General features: G+C 50.5%; 1 protein-coding gene across 4 annotated transcripts in view; it reads left to right on the top strand.

The window, feature by feature from the left end:
- PHF12 (PHD finger protein 12) overlaps positions 1 to 17,730 on the top strand; it is a 31,152-nt gene that overhangs the window by 7,911 nt on the left and 5,511 nt on the right. For all 4 annotated transcript variants that reach the window (XM_060268447.1, XM_060268449.1, XM_060268446.1 and 1 more), the window contains 7 exons: positions 10,040 to 10,112; positions 13,157 to 13,553; positions 14,188 to 14,308; positions 14,912 to 15,044; positions 15,160 to 15,324; positions 15,597 to 15,758; positions 16,680 to 17,490. In XM_060268447.1, coding sequence (XP_060124430.1) covers positions 10,040 to 10,112; positions 13,157 to 13,553; positions 14,188 to 14,308; positions 14,912 to 15,044; positions 15,160 to 15,324; positions 15,597 to 15,758; positions 16,680 to 17,490 — 1,862 coding nt within the window. The remainder of the gene's footprint in view (positions 1 to 10,039; positions 10,113 to 13,156; positions 13,554 to 14,187; positions 14,309 to 14,911; positions 15,045 to 15,159; positions 15,325 to 15,596; positions 15,759 to 16,679; positions 17,491 to 17,730) is intronic.

Here is a 17,730-nt window from a genome sequence, read left to right as displayed (position 1 = left end):
TAAAAAAGAATAAGTAAGGGTGAGTTTTGACCCTTGTTTATGGGCTGTGGGGGAAAGGAATCAAACAGACTGAGAGCTGCATCATTTAGCTGCAGCTAAAAGCAAAACGTGTAACTTCAGAAGCCTTGTATAGAAGCGGAACTTAGCACAAAAGGGCCCTGTCTGAGGCTGGGCAATTGGATAAGCAACCAGGTCGGTCTGTTGGCGCCGGCATTGCATCTTGGGCCTCTGGAAGCGAGTGGTTGCAATTAAGAATCCAGGCTCATTGTAACTTGAACCGGGTTTTCTTTGCCCTCGGCCGCCTTCTTTGGGGGGCGGGGGCAGAGGAGTCCACCGTGCCTGGTGCTTTGTTGGACGTCCTCTTGCAGCTCTCAAGAGCCCCCTTTTCCTCACAAGCTCCCCCCAAAATTAGTCCAAAGCATGTACAGGCACATGTCAGGGAACAGTCTCTGAGGCGCGGCTGGCGTCCAGCGGTAAAGCACATGATCTGCCTATTGAGCAGAGGTGGAGGGTGTGTGGGCCCCTCCCTGCACATGTTACTGGACTACAACTCCACAATCATTCCTGGCCATTGGCCGTGCTGGCTACGGGGAGATGGAGGCTAGTAGCCCCTGGAAGAGCCACAGGTTCTCCAATATTGCTACCGGTAATAGGCTGAGCTCCCTATACCCGCAGTTAAAGGATCTCAGCTGACAAAGATCTCAGCGTGGAAGCCCCCAAAGAGCTGCTTCTGTGCAGGGCACCCCATATTGTGTTAGGTGAGTTGTCTGTCTCATTTGGTGTTGGGAACCTAGGAAGCTGCCTTACGCTGAATCAGACCCATGGCCCATCTAGCTCAGAATTGTCTTCAGTCTGGGAGCATCTCTCCAGGGTTTCAAGCACGGGAACTTTCACCAGCACTACCTGGAGAGCTGTCGGGGATTGAAACAGAGATACGAAAGCTAGGAGCTAAATGGCACCTTAAACCTATGGGCGCAGGAATGTCTAGGAGCACTTTTTATAACAAGACTACAAAGCTGAAAATGAATGAACTGCAGCTAAAATACTATGTTCATTTTTCACGTGGTCTAGTCCTTCCCCTGTCCGCCCACCCCTAATATTCCACTCTGCAGTTTTAATCTGAAATCCTAGGCGCAGTACTGCACCCAGAGCTCAGAAACTGCTTGCACTAATGAAATTCCCTGTCACAAAATGCGCCTAGAACAATGAGAGTTTCGAACACTGCTTCTGCACACAAAGCAAATACTGCGCTGCTGAGCTATGGCACTTCTCCAAGTTTAATATAGTCCCTTAGCCCATAGGAGCTGGGCTGGTGAGCATCATGGCTGTGATGGACACCATTCAGAATGCAGACTGCTCCATTTACGCCGTGGTCCTCTGTTATAACCCGCCCAGTGTAGAATAACGGAAGCCTTCAGGGAAGAGACAAGCAATAGCCCCCAAGAAGATTTTTGTGAGAATTTAACGATGGCAAAAAAAAGGAGGACACAAACTGAGGTTGGCAGGCTCCCCGACCACAAAGACCAAACTGGGCTTGGCAAAAGGTTCAATTAATTCAGAGCATATAACAACACTTTTTTGTTCTGGGACTGAGGATGCTGGGTCCCCGGGTGGAAGCCTCCCTTGAGCAGCAGCAGAGTTTTGCCACGTTGAGCTCTTGGCTTGGCTGTGTGGATTTCTCTGGAGTGGAGGCTCTGGAATCTCTGCTCTTGACTTGGTAACTTGGCACGGCCAGCACAGCACAGCCACTTTTGCTTCCTGCCGAAGATCCTCTGTGCTGCCCATGGGCCGATTCCTCTGTGGCAAACAGGCCTGTCGCAGATCCGAGGGCAGAATGGGACGGCCTGCTTGGAACCTATGGCTTGTAGGGCTTGGGCTGGAGCAACTATGGATGGATGTTTGGGGCGGGGTGTATGATACTCTGTGTGTGTGTGTTTGCTTGCTGTGCTGTGCAAATAGTTCTTGTTGGTAAAAGGTTTGCCAAAGGAGGTGCCAGGAGAGGAAACATTGGACTTCCCAGGAAGCATCCAGCACACATTAATCATGCCATTTTTAAAAAAGAATGCAAATCTTCCAGCTGCAGATTGGAAGTCAGGTATCCTGCACTGCCCCTTTCCCACCTGTTGAGAGTGAACTGGAAATTGCTGGGGTAGGGGTATGTGTGTGAAGCCTGCAGCCCCCTCCCTCCCTACAAAAGCACAACAGTACTTCCTGGATTGCCTGGCAGGTGACATCCTGCTGTGCTCTGGTTGCAAAGCAGGCGCTTACCGGTAGTATTGGGCAGCTCTTTCAGGAACTCTTTTGTGTCCAGCCAGGAAGAGGAAAGGCTTGCTTCCTGGGAAGTGAAAAAGGCGGCCTAGCAGTACGAAGAACCACCCAGCTTGGTTGGATCGCCCTGGGGGATTCTGTGCCTTACTTGAAAGCAGGCCGGAGGCAAGAGAGAGGGGGGGGGGCACATCGTTAGTAAATGCCAGGGTACTGGCAGCATGAAACCCAGGGTAGCTGGTAGCATGCTTGGTTGTTAGGTAGTGGTTTGTTGTGGGAAGGTATCTGATGTACCGGCCTTCTTGTTTTCAGTGTGCTTCTGAAAGGTTTGTGGTTTTTTAGTCCGCACAGGCAGCAATGGCATATTGCATTTCATTTAAATATTGCCTTTCCTTCCCCCCCCCCTTCCAGAGTATCGGTTTGCAGCCTATATTTAGTCTTTGGAGGGTGGCCATATTATCAGAGGAGGTGAAACACAGCCACCCTTGCTAGCTTTCAGGAATGCCTCGGCCAGTTAGGCCAGAGGGGCAAAGGTGTGCGGGCAGGCCAGGTTAAGTCAAGCTGCTGCTAATTACCAGCACTGGGATTCCCCTGAGATGAGGCAGAGGGATAAGGTTGTTTTCTGCATGGAGGCCTTCTTGAAGAGCTGAACTTTGAGAAGACCGAACTGCTTGGCCTCCTTGCAAGAACGTCTTGTCAGCTGCATTTGATTTCCAGTGGTGTCCCCCTTTCTTTCTTTCTTTCTTTCTTTCTTTCTTTCTTTCTTTCTTTCTTTCTTTCTTTCTTTCTTTCTTTCTTCTTTCTTTTGCTCCAGGGACCACTTTGAAGCTTTTGCAAGCCCTGACTCCAGCACACCATAATTGTGGCATTGTTCTTAAAAGGGCAGGTGGATTTTTCAGGGACCAAAGAGGAGAGGCAGTAGGTCTCACAACTGCTGCTTCCTCCTCCCTTGGCTCCCCACCCCCCTGTGCCGGCAGGATCCTGACAAAGAGCACCACTGTGTGGAGGGAAGGGAGCCGTTTCCTGATCATTAATCTGCTTCTCGGAAAAAGATGTGCCTTCTCCATTTCTCTGGTCACAGCCAGCAGCAGCAGGGAACTGCAGCTTGGAAAAATGTCTGCCAGCGGAACTGGCGGAGTGGCTGTGTTTTGATGGTGGCTGCTTCGCGGTAGGGATCGATTGTGGACAGTTTAGCTTGCCTGCAGGTGTTTTCTTTTTTTTTTTTTTTAATTATATTTTTTATTAAACATTTTATCAACACACATACAGAACACAAATACAAAAAGTAAACATCAAAATACAGAAATACAAAAATACAAAAATACAACAAAAAAAATATATCATCTCTAATCCATTTTAATATTCATTGTCCTCTGGCTTCCCCAATTCCCTACTATCTGATTTTCTTTTTTATAAACTTCTGTAGCAGTTTCTAAATCATCCTTCTTACCCATCATATAGTCTCTTTAACACTTCAAAAATTTCATCTTTATATCATTTATCATATTTTCTCCCTTTCAATCTTCTATTATTTCCCTATTGCCTTAACTTCTTTATTTTCCTGGATGTTCAAAATCTAGTTTTCAAATTCATACCCTATGTATATTTTAAATTTCTTCCAATCTTTTAAAACTTTGTCATTTGTTTGGTCCCGGAGTCTTCCTGTCAATTCTGCCAATTCCATATAATCCATCATTTTCATTTGCCATTCCTGCCTCGAAGGCAGTTCCTCTTTTTTCCAATATTGTGCTATTAAGATCCTAGCGGCTGTGGTGGCATACATAAACAAATTAACATCGTCCTTGGGGATTTCTTCCCCAATTATTCCAAGCAAAAAGGCTTCCGGTTTTTTCAAAAATGTGTTTTTAAACATCTTTTTCAACTCATTATAAATCATTTCCCAGAAGCCTTTTATCTTAGGGCATGTCCACCACATATGGTAGAATGAGCCAACATCCTGCTTACATTTCCAACATTTATTGTCGCTTTTGTGATACATTTTAGCCAGCTTGACCGGCGTCAAATACCATCTATACATCATTTTCATCAAATTTTCCTTCAACACAGTACAAGCCGTAAATTTCATACCCTTCTTCCACAATTTTTCCCACTCCGACATCATCACATTATGACCCAAGTCCTTGGCCCATTCAATCATCACTGATTTTGTTTGCTCATCTTTCAAATGCCATTCTAGCAACAAATTATACATTCTAGACAAATTCTTGTAGTCTGTCTCTAATAACTCCGTTTCTAATTTCGACTTTTCTGTCTGGAATCCTATTTTTTTATCTAGCTTGAATGCTTCATTTATCTGCACATACTGAAACCAGTCACTCAACCTATCTTTCAGTTGTTCATATGGCCTTAACTTAAAGTGGTTTCCCACCTCCATCAGGATATCTTTGTATTTCAACCTATTCTCATCCATATTTGTCCTTTTAGGTTTCTTTGCCTCAAGTGGTGAGATCCACCTAGGAGTTTTTCTTTCCAATAGATCTTTGTATCTAATCCAAACATTAAACAATGATTTCCTAATTATATGGCTTTTAAAACCTTTGTGTAATTTTACTTTATCATACCATAAATATGCATGCCAACCAAACGCATTATCATGGCCCTCTAAATCCAACAAGTCATCATTGTCTAACAAAAACCATTCCTTCAACCAACAAAAAGCTGCGGCTTCAAAATAAATCTTTAAGTCTGGCAAGGAGAATCCTCCTCTTTCTTTTACATCAGTCAAAAGTTTGTATTTAATCCTGGGTTTCTTCCCCTGCCAGACAAATTTAGACAGTGTCTTCTGCCACTCTTGAAAACATTTCATTTTGTCAACTATCGGTAGGGCCTGAAATAAAAACAACATTCTCGGCAATACATTCATTTTAACAGTTGCAATTCTTCCCATTAAGGACAATTTCAACCTTGACCATACTTCCAAATCTCTTTGGATTTCTTTCCAAAGTTTCTCATAATTGTCTTTATACAAGTTCAAATTTTTTGACGTCATATTAACTCCTAGGTATTTCACCTTTTTTACACACTTCAGTCCTGTGCAATCCTCTATATTCTGTCTCTCTTGCAATGTCAAGTTCTTTTCTAGTACTTTAGTTTTCCCTTTATTTAACTTAAAGCCTGCCACACTGCCAAACTCTTGAATTATCTGCAGTACTCTCACTGCACTCTGTTCAGGGTTCTGCAAGGTCAGTACTAAATCGTCTGCAAAGGCTTTTAACTTATATTGTTTTGTACCCACTGTAATTCCTTTAACACCATCATCGTTCCTTATCATGTTCAACAAAACCTCCAGAACGGAAATGAATAGCAGGGGGGAGAGTGGGCACCCTTGTCTTGTTCCTTTCTCAATTCTTATCTCTTCTGAGACCACATTATTTACAATAATCTTAGCTCTTTGCTCAGAGTAAATACCATTAATCCCATTAACAAAGTTTTGGCCAACCTCCATTTTTACAAAATTTCTTTTCATAAAATTCCAAGAGATATTATCAAAAGCTTTTTCGGCATCTACAAAAATTAACATTGCTTTGGTGTTTATTTTCACTTCCAATCTCTCAAGAATATCTATTATAATTCTCACATTGTCTTTCATATGTCTACCAGGCAGGAATCCTGCCTGGTCTTTATGAATTAAGTCTTTCAACACCCTTTTCAATCTTGATGCCAAAATACTAGCAAATATCTTATAATCCACATTTAGTAAGGAGATTGGTCTGTAATTTTTAACCTGAGTCTTATCCACATCCGGTTTTGGTATCAGAGAGATAAAAGCTTCTTTCCAAGTCTCTGGTGCTTTGCCCCCCCCTAAAATCTCATTTGCTACCTCCATTAATGGTTTGCCTGCAGGTGTTTTCACCCCCAGAAGGCTCCGAGGAGCAGCTGCAAAGAGAGGTTCGGGTGCCACACAGCTGTTTTGCAGAACGGAAACTTTGCCAATATCTGCGTGTTTCTCGGCGGGTCTCAGTTGCAAGACGCTGAGTTTGCTACTCGCTCACAGCCAGGAATGCCCCTGAGGCCTCTTGTGCTGTAGCCTGGCTTAGATATGAGAGGTCTGAACGAGCCTTTCCACTTCTCCCCTGATGTTATTGGTGGCAGACCTGCAAAATGCACCACAGCTTCCTAAATCTTGAAACAGAACCGTTGAGCCGTTTCCCATTCTCCCGTCCCCGAACAGCAGAGATGTTGGGGTAGCTCAGGTGCTTGCTATAATAAAGTTCACCTATGCAGACAACTTGAAAATCTCCGTATGGGTCTTTGTGGGGTGGTGGTGCCTGACCGTTGGCCCTTGGGAGTATGGGATTATTTTCTGCTGGTAGCCCTGCAGCTGGACTGCCTTCGTGGACTGAATACCGGAGGTGCTGAGTTTGTGGGACTGCGTTGGCTGTTCTCTCCCAGCAGGCCTCTTTTTATTCTGTGCATTGGGGGGGGGTGCGTGTCTGCAGCCGCTGAGGTCAGGTGTGTTGGCGCATGATGTTTTCCCTAATTTCTGCAAGCTGGATCCTGTTCTTACCTGGCTGCATTTTATTCCCCCGTGCTCTGGAATGTCAATGTCATACCTCCAAGCGGGTGGATGCAACAACTTCAGCGCAGTTGGCAACCTTCATTCTCTGATCATGGCTCGCTGCCCCCTCCCCCCACCACCCAAATCTGCCTGAGGCCCACAGATAAACTGGCAAGCCCTTCAAGCCTCCGGGGGGGGGGGCTGCTCACTGGTACTACTACAGCTGCCCTTTGAAACTTATTTTTTAAAAGCAGTTCACACTCTCTACTATTATGTTCCCAGCGCCCTCCCTACCAGGCTTATTGTGGTTTGGGGTGAGGGGTTTTGTTGCATCTTTTCTTGAAACTCGAACATGGGAGGTTAGGTAGCCAGGCATGGACACCTGTGACGGCTTCCAGCCTTCAGGCTGTGGTGTGTGGGTTTGGGGTTTTTCTTTCTTTCAAGAAATTGTTTGATGTGTGGATTTTCCACTGTGCTCTTGCGACTGCCTCAATCACACACCCAGAGTCCACTTGCCGCCTCCCTGATTCCTGAGCTGTGCTCTCAAAATGGCTGCCTGCCTCATTCATGTGTCTTGATTTCTGAGCAGGAGGTTTCTGGGAGATCTGGTGCAGGCAGGAGGTACGCAGGGTCCAGGTTCCTGTCGTAGGTGTCTCTATATCCATAGACCAGTTTCCAGAGAAGCATATCTGTGAGTTTTTAAGACTATAAAGCTTTCCGGTACAGCCTTGGTACAGAAGGCAAACGCTCCACAGACCGGCTTTACTTCTTCCTGCTCAGTGTCCTCTCAGTCCCGTCTCTCATCTTCCTTTGCAACTGGCAGCAGAACCACAAATACCAGCCCAGCCTAAGTGGTGTGCCTACCAGGAGTGAACCACCACCCCCGCTTGGATCCATTGCAGAGGGGAAAGAGACGGCCGCTGGTGGAGAAAGGACTTGGGCATGTGGCTCAAATGAGGCCCCAGCCTGGAACTGTAGTTTGTTGGACAGGTTTCCCTGGTAGGAAAGGGTTCAAAAGGAAGATAGTGAAATGAGAGCCGGCTGCATGTGCCTCCTTGGAGACCCTTAGATGATATTTCCGGCCAATAACAAATGGAGCAGCCCTAATTCTCAGCATTTGCAGAGCACTTCATTGCATTTCAGAGAGCTTCACTTGTGTTCTGTCGTTTTAGAACAGCAGCCCTGTAAAGGAGGCCAGCATTACGATCTGTGGCTGTGGTGATCTTTGAAGTTGGGGACTCAGGAAGCTCAGCTGCTCCTTCGCCTTTTGCTGTTGCAACAACCCTGGTGGCTTCTTTCTTTCTTTCTTTCTTTCTTTCTTTCTTTCTTTCTTTCTTTCTTTCTTTGTCTTGGGGTAAGCCAAGGTCCCTGCCTAGCATCTTCCTTTGCCTGTGTTGAGGCAGTTTGGCAACCTTTTATCGGGAGCCAAGAGCTGTTGTCAAAGGGCGCTGTGCACTTGTAGGGTGCTCAAACATTATTGTGATCAAATCGCAACGATTGAGAACAGAAACAATGTGTGATTACAGCAGGAGTCACCAGCGTGGTGCCCTTGAGCACAGTCGTGCCCACAGAGGCCTTCTCTGGTGCCCACAGCGTTGTCTCACCCTGCCAAAATTAGGCTTGGAAGGAGCATTCTGTTGCGACCTATAGAATGCATTGCGGTGTGTGTGAGTTTGTGGTGTGTGCTCTGCTCTTCTTTTAAGGTGGTGGCAGTGTTTGCGAGGCTGCCTGTTTTGGGTGGTGAAAGGCAAGCACAGCTTTGCAAAGGCCCTAACTAAAGTCACTGATGGTGGCAGAGAATTTCAGAACGTGGTATTTGAAATTCACTTCTTTTGGTGAGTTTGAAACCTAGATGTATGTCAGGATGGTGGGTGGCTGCCAGCCAGCTCTTCATGGAGCAGCACTTCAGCCCTGAAGCAGAGAGGAACCACCTTTATGCCTCCCCATGAGGCCCACTTGAAAGTCTTTCCTTATTATCTTTGTCCCCCCCCTCCACTTCTGCCTTTTTACTGTTGTATCTCCTCCTGCACTGAACTTCTTCATTTCTCTCTCTCCCTACCCCCCCTTCATGCATGACTCCCCACCACCCCCAAATGCGGGCCAGCACCACTGGGACCACCCATGTGCGGCCTGATCACAACCTGTCATTGCTGTGTGTCCATGCTGCACGTGCAAATAGACCTCAAACAAAGAAGGAGGTGCCACATTGCTAATAGGCAGCACCTGGGTGCATTTGCAAAGGCTGACCTTCCTTTCCAAGCACGATGCTGAAAATGCATCCTTGGTGCAACTTGTCAATGTCTGGCTGCCTTCCTCATCCTGGGGTGCACTTTTGCATTGGTCAGCTATGTGGCACAGTGTTTTAAGGCTGTCACGGACAACAAAACGCCCTTTGCTCTAGCAGTAACTGGGGAAAGGGGCCAGTGTGGTGGGTCAGCTGGTGCAGAATGCTGCAGCACAGTTGCTGACAGGAGTGAGACCCAGTCAGCATATAGAAGAGCATAGCTGCCAAGTTTTCCCTTTTCTCGCGAGGAAGCCTATTCAGCATAATGGAATTTCCCTTAAAAAAAGGGATAACTTGGCAGCTATGTAGAAGAGATCTGCACTAGCTGCTCATTTGCTACCAAACCAAGTTCAAGCTGGGGTTACTTTGCTTGTGGGATTGCCAAACCTCAAAATACCCACTCGGCTGCTTTCATCTGCACAATTGGCACTATTGTGTTTTTTAAAAAACAGAAAAGAAAAACCCACCAATATTTTTGTGTGGCAGTGCCAGTCCTTTGGAACTCCCTGCCTATTGACATTCACTGTACTCTTTGGTACCTGTTCAAAACATTTTTGCTTAGCAAAGCCTACCCAGATACGTCAAAACTGCATGTAATCTCTTTTTAACTCCTGTTGATTTCAAATCATCTTTCGAATGCTTTAAAATACCTGTTTTTAATCAAGCATCTTAATGTTTAATTTCATATTTTTGTAAACCACTTAGAGGTGTGTTGTTTTCCTTAACAAACAAGCAGTATATAATTTTTACTAATTAATAAGTGAAAGGAACTGGTGGCTGAGGAACATGCTGGTGCTGCTGGACTCCCAACTCCCCTCCTCCTGCTTGGCCCTTAGCCATGGCTGGCTCCTGGTCACTGCAGTCCAGCAACATCTGTAGGGCCCTAGGCCTAAATAGAAGGAAGGTGTGGCTTGCATGTCCTTGCCATTTGGAAATGTAACGGCCTCCTTTTCTTCCCTCTCTCCTCCCAGTAATCCTCCGCTGAGCGAGGAGATGTTGCCTCCTGGGGAGTGGATGTGCCATCGCTGTACCGTGCGCCGGAAGGTAAAGACGCCTCCGCCCATGAATGAACGGACCTTCTGGGCATTCGGATGTAATCTCTTCTCCTCCACTTCCTTCTCTGGAAAGAACAAAAGGGTTGCAAACAGCTGTGGGGAAAGATTTCTTCAGGAGGGGCGGGTGTGAGGACATACAGCTGCCACCACAGACCAAAAAAAAAATAGCTTTTATAATTCCCAACACATTATGAACACCTGTCTTTCTCAAGAGGGGCTGGGGGGAATGCTTCACAAATCTTCAGGAAAAGCTGCCGTAGATGAATTAATTCATGCTTTGAGCCTGGTAGGGAAGGTGATGAGAAAGCTGTTCCTTTCTTTACCTGCTTCTCCAGAATGTGGCCAAATGTGCAAGTCGCTGGCTTGATCAGCATAGCTATGACAGGCTAATTTGGTGGAGCCACATTCCCTGCCTTGCTAAGCCAATTGCAGGTTGTGTGCGTGTGTGTGTGCTTGCTTGCTTGCTTGCTTGCAGGGGGTAGTGGAGGGGGGAAGCTGGCTGTGACGGCACAGGCCTCTCCCTCTTTCAGGCCAGCTGCTCCCATTGCCAAGCCTCCCCAGTTCCTTCCGGCTAGCTTGGGAGAGGAGAGAATGGAATGACCTCCTGTTGTTTCCATAGCAGCGGGGGGGGCAGTGATGAGTTACACTGCCCCCCCCCCACACACACACCGCCAAAGCTAGGGAGGCGATTATTGGGCCAGGCTCCAACTTGTCATCAGAGATGCCTGCCCTTTCCTGCAGCTAGCAGGGCGGCCCAGCTGAATGCAAATATTGACTCCTGGGGCTGCCAGCCTTCAGAGTGTGCTTGGAGAGGGAAAGGGCTGATGGCAGGGCGAGAGAGAGAGAGAGATTTCAGAGTCCAGGGATTTTCTGGCTTCTCGGGTGTCCAGCAATTCCCCCCCCCCTGCCCAAGTGTAGGATTTCCAGCTTCTGCCCTTTTCTGTTCTTAAAAAGAAAAAAAGAAAAAAATAACCAGTGTGGTAAAAGGAAGCAGAAATGGCCACCAACCTTGTTGTTGTTTAGTTGTGTCCGACTCTTCGTGACCCCATGGACCATAACACGCCAGGCACTCCTGTCTTGCACTGCCTCCCGCAGTTTGGTCAGACTCATGTTCGTAGCTTCGAGAACACTGTCCAACCATCTTGTCCTCTGTCGTCCCCTTCTCCTAGTGCCCTCAATCTTTCCCAACATCAGGGTCTTTTCCAAGGATTCTTCTCTTCTCATGAGGTGGCCAAAGTATTGGAGCCTCAGCTTCACGATCTGTCCTTCCAGGGAGCACTCAGGGCTGATTTCCTTAAGAATTGATAGGTTTGATCTTCTTGCAGTCCCTGGGACTCTCAAGAGTCTCCTCCAGCACCATAATTCAAAAGCATCAATTCTTCGGCGATCAGCCTTCTTTATGGTCCAGCTCTCACTTCCATACATCACTACTGGGATGTACCAACCTAGTTGACTTTAAAAGAGGACTGCACAGATTTTTGAAGGAGAGGGCTACCGATGGCTACTAGCCATGATGGCTGTGCTCTGCCTTCACAGTTGGAGACAGCAATGCTTCTGAATCCCACTTGCTGGAAACCACGGGAAAGGAGAGTCTCTTGCACTCGAGTCCCGCCTGCGGTTTCCCCACAGGCATCTAGAGGGCCACTGCGAGAACACGGTGCTGGACTAGGTTGGCCATGGGCCTGATCCAGCAAGGAGCTCTTCTTCTGTTCTTATGCATGGCAGAAGGGCCTATGGCAGAAGCGCTGGCCTCTCCCATGAAAAGGATCAGGCAACGCAGGGATCGGCGTGGCCCTTCAAAGGTGGGACTCCCAACTCCCATCTTCCCTGTCCATTGGCCACAGTGGCTGGCGATGGAGGGAGCTGGGGGCTGCAATGTGTGGGCAGCCCCATAATCGCCACCCCCAAAGTAGGAGTCGCTGACCTCTGCCTGAGGCCCAGGAGAGCTGCTGCCAGTCAAAGGAAACCACACCAGGCTAGATGGGCAAAGAGCCTGACCTGAGAGGATGGATGGTTCTTAGGCTTGATCTTTTGCTGTGCGTTCCTCAGGGCACCCATTGCTTTCCTGTATTTAGTACCCTTAGGAGGGTCCTTTTGACCTGCCTCCCCTGCCGGCCGTCCTTTCATTCCTCGGCCCACTTGGTCGGCTGCTGAGCTCAGCAGGCAGCTAAGAATGGCCAAGCTTGCAACTCACCAAACGGCAGGGCCAATTCAGTTGAGGCAAGAATCGCACGGACCCTTTTCCCCTTTAAATGACTTGAATCCTTTGGTCAGGACAAGGCAGCAAGGCGGCCTTGGAAGTCAGTCACTGACTCTCAGCCTAACCTATCTCACAGGGTTAAATGAGGAGGAGGAGAACTGTGTGCGTTGCCTTGAGCTCCTTGGAGGGAGGGAAAGTGGCATATAAATGCAGCCAATAAAATAAATCTCAAGCAGTCAAAGCAGTTTTATTCCTGCAAGGCTTCTCCCCACTCTGCACTCCATTCAGTTGGACACAAGCAGAAATAATGGGTTGCATTCAGCTAAGTTCTGCTCCTGAGAGACCCACTGAGAAGAATAGGTCCAAGTTAGTCACATCTGTTAATTTCAATGGACCCGAGTCTGAGTAGGCCTAACTTTGGATACTGCCCCACTGTAAGCCGATAAAAGACATGTCATTCTTCAGCCTGAGGGGTCCCATTCCCTTCCAGACAACCTTCTCGGCACCAGATTCCAGTCCTGGGCAAGACCAAGGGCAAAAGCAAGCGGAAGGTCAAATATAAATTCTACCTTTGTCCAGTCCCCCTCTCTGTCCCCCATCCAAGCAAGCAAGAGGCATGATCAGAGTTCAGTGACACATCTCCAGGCAGGCGCTTGGGGTGTGGCCCCAAACAAGTTGCAGGGACCAGATAAGAGAGTCCCCCGGCGGGGGGGGGGGCGTTGTGTGGCCACTGACCCCTGATTTGGACTGTCCAGTGAAGGTGATGCTTCCCCTCCCTCTGGCTGCTCTGGAGCTGCTGTGTTAAGGCTGCCTGCCTGCTTTGTGCCTTGCAGAAGCGGGAGCAGAAGAAGGAGCTGGGCCACGTCAATGGCTTGGTGGAGAAGTCCGGGAAGAGGACCACGTCCCCCACCAGCGACACAGCGGACTTCTTGGACCGGGCGAGCGGCGGTGTTCTCCGGACCCTCTCCCACACCCGGCTCCTAGAGCGAAGGGCCAGCCGGCCCAGCACGCCCACCTCCAGCGCCAGCACCGAGACCCCCAACTCGGAGCAGAACGACATGGACGAGGACATCATCGACGTGGACGATGACTCTGCCACCACAGCAGAGGCAGACGGCGGGCAGCCCCATCTGAAGCGGCCCTTTGAGCTGCTCATCGCCGCCGCCATGGAGAGGAACCCCACCCAGTTCCAGCTGCCCAATGAGCTGACCTGCACCACCGCACTTCCAGGTGAGCGGCAGACCCCCCCCCCCATTCACAAACACCAGTAGAGGGAGAAGCTGGAGCCGGGGGCTCCAGAAGAGGCTGGGCAAGCTGTTTGGCTTAGCTTAGCTTGTGGGCATTGCCATTGCAAAGGGGGTGGCCTTGCGACTCCATGCCTGGTTGCATGGGTAGCCCAGCACAGGTTGGGGCCCATCTCCCCTATCAAGACTCTCATGTCCCTCCATGGCTGGGAGTTTGGCTCAGTGGTTCCCAAAGTGGGCAGGTCTTTCCCAGAGGCGGTGGGATTGCGCAGGGGGACTTTACTAGGAAAGGGAGCCATAGGGGGTTGATGGAGGTGTAAATGACTCTTGAGATGTTGAAAAGCTAGTATCACTGGATCAAGTTCATCAGGTTTTTTTTAAAAAAAAAACCTAAATAGTTTTGATTGGACTTTGATTAAAAGTGCAGTCAGTTGTTAATCTTCCTTAGTTGGGTGGCTGTTCTGAGTAATTATTTTTAGTAGGGTAGCGTGGGGCAATGGGAATCAGTTTATGGAACCAAGGGGGCAGGGATGCAACAAATGTTTGGAAACCACTGGCGTAGCCGTTTGAGGAATAACAAGGCCGTTTCCATCTGTCTTCCCGCCCACCTGCCCACCCAGGTACTAGTAAGAGGAGGAGGAAGGAGGAGACGACTGGGAAGAACGTCAAGAAAGCACAGCATGAGCTGGACCACAACGGGTTGGTCCCCCTGCCGGTCAAAGTCTGCTTCACCTGCAGCAGGTATGGGTGTGGCGAGCAGGGCTGGGCAGGGGGCTGTAATGGCATTCTGTGCCAGCTTTCTTGGCCAAGGGTGGGAGTCAGAGCTGGCCATGTTCCCACAGGGCCTGGGCTTAGGCAGCACCGTGGGAGGCCTGTGGGACTTCCTGGCACTCCCTCTTGGCCCAGCTATGCCCAAGGCCTCACATGGAGTACCGACTGTTTCCCCAGCTGCGGGCAGAGTGCAGCAGGATTCCCACTTAAGGCGTTTGGAGGTCATGGTTTTGGATCATGGGCACATCCTTTTCAGGGGAAGTGCTTCTCAGGGGGCCAGGCACCTGCTTTGCATGCAGAAGGCCCCAGGCTCAGCCCCCCCTTTCATCTTCAGTTTAAAGGGCAACGGGAGATAACCTCTTCCTACCCAAGACCTTGGCGACCTGCTGACCCCAGTCAGAGTAAATCAGCCTTCCCTCACCTCGAGCCGCCATGGCGTTTTAGACTACAACCCCCATCAGCCCCCAGCCAGCACAGCCACACGATGCTGGGGCAGGTGGAAGTTGTAGCCCGCAAGTTCCCTTTCTCTTCCCTGCTCTGTGTAATGATGGCGCTTTCCCCTCCCCCTTCCAGGAGTTGCCGCGTGGCCCCGCTCATCCAGTGCGACTACTGCCCGCTGCTCTTCCACATGGACTGCCTGGAGCCTCCTCTCACGGCCATGCCGCTGGGCAGGTGGATGTGTCCAAACCACATTGAGCACGTGGTGGTAAGTTGGCCTTCTCCTCCGGGGCCTGCAGAGTCTCTCCCCTCCCGCCTTGCTCCCATGTTGCTGCTGCTGTGACCTGGGGGCGTTGTAATGAGTGCCCCCCCCTCTCTTCCAGCTGAACCAGAAGAACATGACCCTGAGCAACCGGTGCCGAGTGTTTGACCGCTTCCAGGACACCATCTCCCAGCACGTGGTCAAGGTGGACTTCCTCAACCGGGTCCACAAGAAGCACCCCCCCAACCGCCGCGTGGTGCAGTCCATGAAGAGGAAGGGGCTGAAGGTCAGTGGGGAAGGGGTTGTGCTGGGAGAGGGCTTGAAGGGAGGGTGGGCTGGCCTCTGAGCTTCCTCCGGACTTCCAGGCGCCAGACTCTTTCCTTGGTGAAGCTGCCTTGCATGAGTCCACCAGGAGGTGGCAGCCTTGCCTGCGGAGAGGACAGCTTTTCCTCTTGAAGCTTGCAGGCCTTGCCTTGCTCTTTAACCAGGCTTGGCCGAGAGGCAAGGCTGGGAAGATTGAACTGCCCCCCCTCTCTCTCTCTCCGATGCCCCCCTCAGGTTCCTGATGCCATCAAGTCCCAGTATCGGATCCCACCCTCGCTGCTGGCCCCTGCGGCGATCAGAGACGGGGAGCTCATCTGCAACGGGGTCCCTGAGGAGCCCTCGCCGAAGCACCTTTGCAGCCCGGAGCACTTAGCCACCCAGTCAGAACAGCAAGAGGTAAAGGGCTGGAGCAGGTGCCTCTCTGCCAAAGGAGGGTCCCATCCTGTCCCCAGCTTCAAATTAGAGGGATGCTGCCTTTCGACACCAGCAGACTCTCAGCACAGCTGCGCTTGGCCCTGGCCCTGCTGAGAGCAGCCCCTCAAGCCGCAGGGCGAGCAGCCCTGAGCACCTCTCCATCAGGCCCCTTGTGGTGGTCTGTTAGGCCTTCTTCCTCCTCCCTTGCATGTTTAGATGTCTCCAAGCTGGCGTCTGGGCTGGAAGCGGAGCAGATAACCTCTTTGGGAAACTAGCCTTGCATCCATGCTCTGCAGCTAAAAGTTCTGTTGCGGATTCAGTCTTTTTCCCATGGCAAAGCTCTTTTGTTTCCCTCTGGAGCTGTGGGTTGGCCATCCTTCCAGTAGACAGAGGAGCCTGGAGGGACTTTGCTGGATGCGAGCAGCCTGCTTGGAATACGCAGGACAGTTCCAGGATTCCCCATGGGGTTGCTGTTCCCTGCTGTAAGCTTTTGTTGGCTCATCTTCCTTGCCTGCCTTAGACCTTGGGCTTGTGCGTTTGCTACAGGCATCTTGCCAGCCGCTGTGAGAACAGGGTCTTGACTCAGAGGGGCCATTGGTCTGACCTGGCAGGGCCATCCTGATGTTCTTCTGGAGGAGAAGGCTATCCATTGCTCCCAGCCAGAGAGAGTCGGAGGCAACAATGCTTCTGAACAGCGGGTGCTGGAAGTTGCAGGAAGGGACAGGGCTGCTCTCGTGCTTGGGTCCTGCTTGTGGGTTTCCCTTGGGGCATCAGGTTGGACTAGGCTGGGACACTAGCCATATCAGCAGGGCCATTCGGGTGTCCTTTTTCAGGATCTCGTGTTGCGCTCCTTGCAGACTTCCTCTCCTAAGTGCCTCACTCTGTATTCCTTTCTCCTTCCAGTGGCTGTGCAGCGTCGTCGCCCTGCAATGCAGTATATTGAGACACTTATCTGCCACGCAGATGCCCTCGCTCTGGGACTCTGAGCAGGTGGAAAAGGCGGACGTCAAGCCGGTGATCGTGGCCGACGGCTCCCTGGCCGGCCCTTACCAAGTGGCGGACAAAGCCAGCCTCCCTCCCCTCTATTCGGCGCCCTGCCCGCCTGGCATTGCCCCCCAGAACTCCTTGGGGTCTTCCCTGCAGGAGGACACCCACTACCCCTCGTGTACGGACAGGCCCAAGAAAGCATCTCCCTGCAGCGGGACGTCCAACGGCCCCAACGCCCCCGCGGAGGTGAAGATCAACGGGCCGCATTTATACGGCGACGCTGCTTCCGCCAACTTGACTGACTCCCCAAGGCTTGGTGGCCAGGGCAGCGGCGCCCTACCAGGGTTGTCCCAGCGGCAGCAGCCATGGCCCCGGCCTGCCACCCCACCGGTAGCCTGCGGGCTCCTCAATCACATGGTGGCGGGGGCTGTCGTGAAGACGGAGAATGCGGTGGGGCCAATCTCGTGCACGCACAGGGGCTCCGTGCCAACAGCAGGCATGCCGGCCTCCATCCCCAGCTCTTGCGCCAGCCTGGAAGCTGCCAGCACTCTGCAGAGGAAAAACGCGCAGACGCAGGTTGGGCCTCTGCTGGCCTCGGACCTGGGGGCGATGGACTCTCCCCTCACTGCCACCCGGGCGCTCACCCCTCCCCAAGCGGCAGCGGTGGGTGGCGGGGTCTCTGCCATCGGAGCTGCGCATGGCTTTTGCTCACCAGCACCGCCTCCAGGTGAGAGTGGGGGGGCTTCAGGGCAACCGGGGGTCTCTGGGAGCCCTGCCTTAAAAGGGGCAGCGGGAATGACTTGAGTCCTGGGGGACGCTGCCACTTTCATTTATTTTTATTCGTAAAATTAATACACCGCCTGATGGTTAAAAATCTTCACTGCGGTTTGCAGAAATATAAAAAGCTGGAATTATAAGAAAATTTAACAGCAATAATTTAAAACTTCCAAAAAGCTAAAATAATAGA

The sequence above is a fragment of the Zootoca vivipara genome, chromosome 15 (assembly GCF_963506605.1).
Source record: "Zootoca vivipara chromosome 15, rZooViv1.1, whole genome shotgun sequence".
Lineage (NCBI taxonomy): Eukaryota > Metazoa > Chordata > Lepidosauria > Squamata > Lacertidae > Zootoca > Zootoca vivipara.
This window is presented reverse-complemented; position numbering and strand designations above follow the sequence as displayed.